Source organism: Astyanax mexicanus, chromosome 12 (assembly GCF_023375975.1).
Source record: "Astyanax mexicanus isolate ESR-SI-001 chromosome 12, AstMex3_surface, whole genome shotgun sequence".
NCBI lineage: Eukaryota > Metazoa > Chordata > Actinopteri > Characiformes > Acestrorhamphidae > Astyanax > Astyanax mexicanus.
Window position 1 is genome coordinate 20,926,094 of NC_064419.1, and position 9,761 is coordinate 20,935,854.

Genomic DNA, 9,761 nt, shown 5'->3' on the forward strand with positions numbered 1-9,761 from the left:
ATTTCCTAGGTCCAATTCCAATTTACAAGGTCCTGATTCAATTCAATTTAGGGAAATTTTAGTTGCAATGAAAATTGTAGTTTGGATATGAAATGTTGTAACTATTCAAGTAACACGCAAACTTTATTTAAAACCATTATTAAAATATTACTGTTTATATTATATTTAACACAGCAGTAACATTTTAAAAAATATCATTTAATGTAGCTTTAGTTAATTGCAACACCGTGCTCCATATCTCTATACAGATTTGGAATAATCACTTCACTCAAATGTTTACGTGTGGGTAAAACATGGTTCCAGAACATTAATGAGGCTTTGGAAGCCATCATTTTTAACAGCGCTGTATATATTGTATATACTGACAATTAGTTGCATAAAACAAAAACATAACATGCTTCAATTTCTTATTTATTTGCTAATAAAAGTGTCAAATTTACCCATACCCACTAGTTCAGATGTGATACTACAATAAGCATAGTGACAATAAAAAGACAAGAAGCTGACTGAATAATGGTAAGAGAGAAAACTTTATTAAATTTACAAGAAAAAAACTCTCCAAAAAAACAAACTGCATTACCAACAGCGCTAACAATGAGAACACAATCATAATTTCACTAACTATTTATACATTAAATCACTGAGTTACAGGTTAATCTACAGTTATTCTGGCTAACAGTTACACCTTTTACACTGTACGACTGCCTAACACTGCTTGCGTGCCGACGGGGATTAGCTTAGCATGTCTCGCACTTGGTTTTTAGAAATCCTGCTAACGTATTTAGCTTCCCGAGTGAATCGGCTAATCTGCTAAGCTAACGTAGCTTCAGCCATTCGGGTCTTACTTTAAATAAAATACAGACAAAACTTACACTGGAAAACGACTTAAAACAGTGTAAGATCTACTAGTTTGATAAACACATGCAGAAGTGAGTGGAAATACAGAAGAAAATTACATGTATACAGAAACTCCCCCGCAGTGCCGAATCCTGGGCACCATCACTGCTGCTCCAGCCATGCTTTACTGATCACCACAGCCAGAGGGCAGTGCTAGAAAAAATGTTCTCGCGAGATTAAACTTGAGACTTTTAAAACTGTACGCATATTCGTGGAAAATGGGCTAAGAATCAAGGCATAAAATGAACGTGAGTAAAAAAATATAAGAAAAAAGGTTTAAATCTGCAACAATCAATCTTGGGTTTATATAAATCGATATCGGATCATTCAAATGAAGGTCGATTACAGGCCAGGATTTTTGACATTACACACCTAAATCTTGAGGATGTCTATTCAAGCATTACATAAAAAGCTTTCATGTAGCTATAGTTTGATAAGGAACATTACTGAAAAGCATAAATGTAATTGTAATAGAAAATATAAAAAATATATATTCAAGTAAATCTGCTAACTTCAAAAAATAATTAATAAAATCATAAAATTGGCTCTTTTCTGAAGTCTATTTTAAAATTAATATTTTCCTGAATACAAATCAAACAGTTATGTCCTCCAAACCTTTAGTTTAGTTATGTTTTTCTAGTTTTTACGTCTATTCTTAAACCTGCAAAATTTGGGCTGATTCCTGTTACTGATATGCAATTATTAAGTGGAGTAAAGAAAAACAGGCAGCTTTCTCCAAATGTCCTGATTTCAAAGCCCTCCAATTTTTTTAGAATGTAAATAACTTATTTTATCGCAGAAAAAAAAAGGATTTTGTATCTACACCTACATCTATAGCCCGTATACGGGACAAGGCATTTTAAGGAGTTAAACTCACCCCTATTTTTAAGAAAATTCCAAAAAAAAACAATTAACAGTTTTTCTGCCAGAATACAACATGGTTAAGAGATTGTGTGTGAAATTGTCCTGTAGTATGGCCTCATCTACATGTTGCCTTTGCCTCTCTGCAGGAATAGACCAGGGTCAGATGACGTATGAAGGTCAGCACTGGCATGCGTCCGAGGCCTGCTTTTGCTGCGCGCACTGCCGACTCCCCCTTCTGGGCAGACCGTTCCTCCCCCGCGGGGGACTCATCTTCTGCTCTCGGCCGTGTTCCCTGGGAGAAGACCCCGACAATTCGGACTCCTGCGACTCGGCCCTGCAGAGCAAACCTGCCACACACAAACACACACAGCAGCAGCACCGAAATTCACCACTTCGGCCACTGGAGGGCAGCTGTGCATCCACAGCCACTGTGAAAACATCTACTGCTAGTACATCAGCTCAACCGTCAGAGAGCAGAGGTATGACATTACTGGTATAAAGTACATGTACAGTACCAGTTTAAAGTGTGGACACACCTCTTCTCATTCTGTGTGTTTTTTCTTTCTATTATGATGTCTTGTATATATTGCAAATTTTATATTGAAGACATTAAAGCTATACAGGAACACATGGAATACATTTGTAAACAAAAAGTGTTGTACAAAGTGTGTCCTGCTGTTTGCTGAATTTTATATTGAAATAAAATATTTTCCTTCTGATATATTTCCCTCTTTTTTTGTTTTTAAGGTGTGCACACTCATTTACACAATGACGGCCCCCCACCTCCACCTTACAGAGAGAGACTGCCTCAGAACTCACATTCTCCCTCCCAGCTCACCTCCTTAGCCAATGGCTGGGTTCCACCTTCTTCAGGAGACCAGTCAAAGGCTGACAAACACTGCAGGCTGGAATACATGGTAGAGCTGAATGGATATGCAGATTTTGGGCCTTTTCCACCAAGCTGTACCTCCAGAGGGACCTCAACATCAAAAGACAGCTGCAAACTGGTGGAAATAAGCAGTTCAAGTAAGTTCTAACACACACATATATACAGCTCCTAGAAAAATAACAGACCACTTAAAAATTGAGTTTATTTGATTTTACCAAATTAAAAACCATCAAATCCAGCTTTCCACCAAGCTGTAAAAGTGAAGTAAAAGAATAATCTGGTGTAGCTTGAAGTTTTCTGATTGCCCTGTTAGTATGCCCTGCTTTTATTTAGGAAATCAGCGCCGCCAGACTGTCTGCAGACAGAGAAAGTGTAAATGAGTCGGATTGCCACGCCACGATCTAACGAAACTAGTGAAATAGTGAAATTAGAGAAACTGATTCAAAAATGGAAGTGATCTCTTATTTTTTTCCTATATATATATAGCTCAGGAAAAAAATAAGAGATCTCTCTCTCTCTCTCTCTCTCTCTCTCTCTCTATATATATATATATATATATATATATATATATATATAGAGAGAGAGAGAGAGAGAGAGAGAGAGAGAGAGAGAGAGAGAGATTATTGATTTATTACACAGTCTGACAAATCGGTGTTCCAGATGTTTTGTGGAAAAAACAGACATGGGATGGACCAAAAATGAAAAGGACCATCCAGACTGTTATCAGAAACATGTCCAAAAGCCAGGGTTCATCATGGTGGGGTTGTACCAGTACACTTCTGTGATGGGTCGTACAATTTTCAACAAGGCAATTCAAAATCACATTTTACATTGTGTAAACATTACAAAAGCATGGTTGTCAAGGAATGGGTATGGGTACTGCACACATACAAGAATGGATGTATGTTAACAAATAAAATAGATTGACCAGAAAAACAAGGTATATATTTGGATTATACTGTCTGTAATTAAGTAGAAGGCTAAGTAAATATAAATATAAAAGTAATGTTTTTTTGCGATTAACCCTTGATGTAAAGGTTCTTTACTTTACCTAAAAATTAAATATTATTTTTCATTCCCACTCATATCCTTCTTTTTTTTCAATCTTTATTTAGGTATCCTCACTCCACCCAATTCCTCCCCTGTGTTTGACTCCCTAAACCACACAGACTCTTTCCCTCCTCCTCCACCTCCTGTTTTCATTGGCCCTGATGATTTGCCAATCCTGCCCTCATCTGATGCCCCTCAGCCTGAGGACCTCCCCCCTCCACCCGCTCCACAGCCAGGACGGACAAGGGTCAGCTTCAGGGAGCCAATCAGCTGCAGCTATTCAGTGGATGAAGATGAAGATGAGGAAGAGCCTGAGCTTGAGGAGGATCGAAGAGAGGGGGATGAGGGAGAGCAACAGGAGGAGGAGGAGGAGGAAGAGGAAGCTGATGGAGGTTTTGGACACAAACTACGCCTTCGAGCTGGAATGCCCCCTCAGATGGATCTGTTGGGTAAGAGCATTAAGGCTTAGAATTGCAGCAAAGTATCCCCACACAATCACACTACCACCACCCTGCTTAACAGTTTATATGAGAAAATCAAATTTGTGAGAAGTCAGGCCAGACTGTATTGAAGGGGCCATGGAGTGGCATAGTCTTCAACAGCAAGATGAACGGTTTGATGTCACGCGTCACGTCACATATCCAGAAAGCCTTGTGTCATGGTTTGGGGTGCACAACACAAATATGACCAAGAGTTACCCATTTTAGCGTACATTTTTAATCATTTATTGTTCCTGGGAACCTTTATATTCCTTCTGGATAGCATTGCAGTCCAATATGTCCTTGTGGGTGCAACTATTTTTACACCTATCTTTATTTTATGTTAAGTTTATTTGAAGAACTGTATTTTTTGCACTATAAGGTGCACTGGATTATAAGGCGCATTCTGCGACACTAGTAAGGAAAAGGGGTGTTACCATTTTTTCCTTCTAATTCAGCAGGTCTGGCTGCTGGGTGGTGGTAGTGGGGAAAACTGTAATTCTTAAAAAAAAAAGAATGTTAATCTACAGTTTTTCTACTAAAACTGTTTATTTGGGTGAGTAAAGTGCTTCTGTTTGTTACAAAAAGCTTAGATTTCCTAATTTCCATTAAGGCTGGGTGCAGCAGCATTAGTGGCTAACCGCTAGCGCTAGAAAATGCAGCCCGATAGCGCTATACTGAGAAGCTCTGAGTGTTCCAGTAACCCTGGGTGATGTTAGCTAGCGGTTCTTCCCATATAGCTTGTTTTAACACGATACAATTGCAGGATACAGTTCGATATACTCACCTTTGAACAGCGAAAGAGCTAGTGCTTAGTGCGGTTAGCGGCTAATTCTGCTCCAGCAGCGCAACTGGGGATCCAGCCTTGGTGCTAGAGAACTGAACTGAAACTCCTGTATAAAGCTGCACTTTAGCGGAGTGACTGGCTGGTAAAATTCATACAAAAGATGTACCAGATTATAAGGCGCACTGACAATTTGGGGGAAAATTAAAGGAATTTATGTGCATCTTAAAATAAGAAAAATATGATAGTATGTAATGTTTGAATCTTTATCTTTTACAGCTTCGTTTAATCAACTAAAAAACTGCCTTCTTTTCTTTTCAGACGGTTCATACCATCGCAGTTTCCGGCGGGGGGTTGCAGGCCCATCCACCCGCAGCCATGTGGATTCAGACTCCTCGCTCCACCTGGGCACAGAAAGACGCTTCAGACGCTCACGCCGCGACAGACCCCGCCTGGACACGCTGGAGTGGAGAGGAGGGGAGCGCCCACAACCCTCCACCAGCACCCCTGATGGAGATGGCAGTGCCCGGCTGACCCTTCACTCCACCCGTTACAGACACGAGGACTCCTGCTCCACCTGCTCATCTTCATCAGACTCAGAGGAGGAAGGCTTCTTCCTGGGACAGCGTATTCCCTTGCCCCCGCAACTCTCTGGACAAGATAGGGCCAGGGATGGAGAGAGAGGAGAGGAGGAGGAGATGAAAAAGAGAGGCAGCCTGAGGGGGAGGAGGAGGACACACAGTCTGAGCAGCAAAGACAAAGACAAAGATAAAAACTGCATACTGTCTTGAGAGAGAGAGAGAGAAACAAACTCACTCAGCTACAGGCTGTGTTCACATTATAGAACGAAATTTGCCCAATTCAGATCAGAATTTACAGATCTGTGTGAACACAACAAAATCTGATTTGTTTCTAATCACGTTTAACCCCATTTCAAACATAGGCTGTGATTGGACAGATTCAGTATGAAGCAATTAGAGCTGTACTGATAATTAGTGCACTGTGATGCACTGATACAAAGATTCTAATGTTATATTTAATTATAATCTGGTATAATTATATTAAATGAAGTATTTTCTAGGGGTGGGTGATATGACCCTAAAATAATATCACAATATTTCAGGGTATTTTTGCGATAACTATATTCAGTGACAAAACTCTGACACTTGTCTAATTAATTTTAGAAATATAATACTACAGTAAAATTAATTATATTTCGAGTTTTATTTAGTATAAATATAAGAGTTTCATAAAATAAGTTAAAACAAAAAATTCTGTAAAGGTTTGTCTATTTTGTAAACAGTAACTTCACAAGACCCTTATTTTGTATAAAATAAAAAACAAGGTAAAGTAACAACAATAATCTACAACAAAACCAAATGTTGCACATGTAGTGCACTGCAAACAAACAATTAAAAGTAAAAAGAAAAAAGACTATTTAATTGCGATATCACAATCTGGATTTTTTCTTTTTTTTTACAGATTTTTTGACGTTTATTGTGTATGATAAAAAATGGTACACCCATTGTATTTGCAAACATTTGGCCAAAATAAAATGCATGGGCCGTTTCCGGCCGGTTATAAATCAGTTTAAGCAGAAAACCCAGAATTATTCCAAAATAATAAAAACATATTGTAATACAATTTGAGGTTTTAGCAATGGTAGTGTTTCTGAAACCTACTTTTAATTTCCTAATGTTCAAGATTTACTCCTTTAGCAATTTTTGTTTGTTTGTTTGTTTGTTTTATTTTTTTAAACTCAGTTCCAGAAAGTTGGGATGCTGGGTAAAATGTAAATAAATGCAGATAAAAACAGAATGACATTATTTGCAAACCTCATAGACACATTTTATTCACATTAGAACATAGAACACATATCAGATGTTGAGATTTTCCAATTCCCAACTTAGCGCTTTCAATATTTGATATTTGTTAAATGTTCTTGTGTGAATAAAAAATGAATCTATTGAGATCTGCAAATTTTTTCTTCACATTTATTTTTATTTTACACAGTGAAAAAGTGTTACACACATTCATCTGACAATTAAGGTTTGTAATGTGAACGCAGTTCTGGAGACATTAGAGTTTGTTGCCTCTTGCCTTTGTCAAGCAAGTTGATTCAGGAACTTTATGGTTTTAAAGATGTTTGATCAATACTTACATCCACAACGGACACTTGTGGAGTGTGGACCCCAGATTGGCTCTGCAACAAAGCCTACACGCCAAGAAACTACTGCAATTCACATTTAAGACTGAACAGAAATCATTTAGGACACTTTGTATGTTTTTTTTTATAAAACAAAGAGCTTTTGTTGGGCAAATGGAATGATCTAGACCTCTTTATGGATTGCTGAAGCACTTTGCTATTTTTTATATACAGTTTTATAAAGAGAAGAGAGCTTCCTCTAACTTTTTTTATGTCTTGGAGCCAAGAAACATTTAGCCTATAGTGTGAGCAGGATTGGTGCTTGCAGTTAGGTGCTTTTCCTCTTTACTGGAACCAACTTCTTCACTGTCCAAAAATGTTCAAAGTCTGTCTTGGTGGAAGATTGTCAGTGTCACAGATTCATAGATAACCACAAGTTAATTGATGTTATAGAAAAATTTAGTAATTACGAGAAAGGCTCTTTCTGTTCAAGTGAATACAGGTGCTGCAAAGGGTTATTTATATGATGCCATACAAGAAGAACAACTTAATCTCCATAAAGAACATTGTTTGACCTCTTTTTTGCTGCAGGGCTGAATAGTTCTGAACATTTAGAGGGTGTGGTTTTGCCACACAGGCACACAGAGACTGCTCAGAGGGCTTAAAGGTTCTTCTATGGCATCGCTAAAAAAAAAAAACTTTTATAGCACCTTCATTCTTAAGAGTTAAATTCCAACATATCATCACTGTCAGGAGAAACTGAAAATTTAAGTTAAATCCCTTCTCTCCCCAACACCAGAAGTGGAAAGACTAGCACATGCCTCCTCCGATACATGTGAAGTCAGCCACCTCCTCTTTTTGTACTGCTGATGATGATGCAGCATTGCTAAGTAGCATCAGAGCGCATTCGGAAAAAAAGTGAAAAGTGCATCGACTCGGTTCCGATACATCAGCTCACAGACACATCATGCTAATCGACATCACCCTTTTGAAGTGATGTGTGGAAGGAGTGTCTACCATTTTCCCACACAGAGAGAGCAAGGCCAGTTGTGCTCTCTCGGGGCTCCGGCAGCTGATGGCAAGCTACATGAACAGGATTCGAACGAGCGATGTTCTGATCATAGTGGCAGTGCTTAGCTCGCTGGACCACTTAAAATCACTTCAGACAGTTTTTAAACTTAATTTTCGGTATTGCAACGTAATAGCATTCAAAGATACACATATCAACCCTGTGCTTCCTGTGGCAAACTGGAGTTCAGTTCCCCCAACCAGCCATTCTACATTCTCTCATGTGTAACATGATTCAAATCTAATTCTCTATCTTGATAAGAGTGTCCCGTCAAATGCCATAAATGTCAGTGTACTGCTCCCGTAGATCTTCCAAGTTGTTTTATAAGGTCAAGTTTGAAGAACGAGACAACCCTTTTTAGAACCCTAAAATGCCTTAGGCCTTGGATTTTCACAAGCTCAATAATAGGAAACTCTTCAGTGCTCCACACACTTCATATTGAGGTGGTTACTGTCCTGCTCAAAAATGTAAAGTATGACATAAAACATAGAGCCATTCCTACTTCAGAACATTCTTCAGTGTAACTGAGAGAAGTAGAAGTAAATAAAGTTAGGTATATGGAAGATTATAGCTCTGTAAATAAGAAGCATAATCCACAATCATGGGTGATGGTGCAACTCTTATTCTGCTGTAAATATATCTTTAAAATATATGTTTTTTAGAAACATTCTCCTTTGTAAGAGAATAAAAGATTATTTCACAATATCTCTCTGTTTCATTTCGTCTGGTACTGAAGTTTAAATATTAGTTCTAGACAGAAATGGCAAATCCAGGTCTGGTAATTAAAAATCTACCCTAGAATGCAGCTCAGCTGTAGTGGTGCCATCCAGTCAGTTGGAACAAAATCCTGGTATGGATTTTTCCTTTGTAGACCATAGATATACAGCTCTGGAAAAAATTAAGACACCACTTCAGTTTCTAAATCAGTTTCTCTGATTTTGCTATTTACAGGTATATGTAAAATGAACATTGTTGTTTTATTCTATAAACTACAGACAACATTTCTCCCAAATTCCAAATAAAAATATTGTAATTTAGAGCATTTATTTGCAGAAAATGAGAAATGCCTGAAATAAGAAAAAAGGTGCAGAGCTTTCAGACCTCAAATAATGCAAAGAAAACAAGTTCTTATTCATACAGTTTTAAGAAGTTCAGAAATCAACCCTGGTTTTTAAACACAGTGGTCATGCATCTTGGCATGTTCTCCTCCACCAGTCTTACACCCTGCTTTTGGATAACTTTATGCCTTTACTCCTGGTGCAAAAATTCAAGCAGTTCAGCTTGGTTTGATGGCTTGTGATCATCCATCTTCCTCTTGATTTGGTAAAATCAAAGAAACGCAACATTTTAAAGTGGTCTCTTATTTTTTTCCAGAGCTGTGTATCGCAAATGCTACTTAACCAATCCCAAAGATATAGGATGGAGCTTCATTACTCCAGAATAGGTTGGGAAATGGAGACCTGTTCTACTCGAATACTTGTATACTGTAGTCAGCAGGAAGAGCCATAAATGAGCTACTGCACCAGTCTCATACAACACCTTTTAATTTAGTGTTTTCCTTTGTTTATTTATGTATTTAATTT

The 9,761-nt window shown here is 38.0% G+C and overlaps 1 protein-coding gene across 2 annotated transcripts in view; it reads left to right on the top strand.

The window, feature by feature from the left end:
- Positions 1-8,883, top strand: part of prickle3 (prickle homolog 3) — a 64,585-nt gene extending 55,702 nt beyond the window's left edge. For both annotated transcript variants that reach the window (XM_007238032.4, XM_049485903.1), the window contains 4 exons: positions 1,908-2,240; positions 2,509-2,787; positions 3,766-4,149; positions 5,285-8,883. In XM_007238032.4, the coding sequence (XP_007238094.3) occupies positions 1,908-2,240; positions 2,509-2,787; positions 3,766-4,149; positions 5,285-5,754 (1,466 nt within the window). In that variant the 3' untranslated portion in view covers positions 5,755-8,883. The remainder of the gene's footprint in view (positions 1-1,907; positions 2,241-2,508; positions 2,788-3,765; positions 4,150-5,284) is intronic.
- Positions 8,884-9,761: the final 878 nt, after the last annotated feature.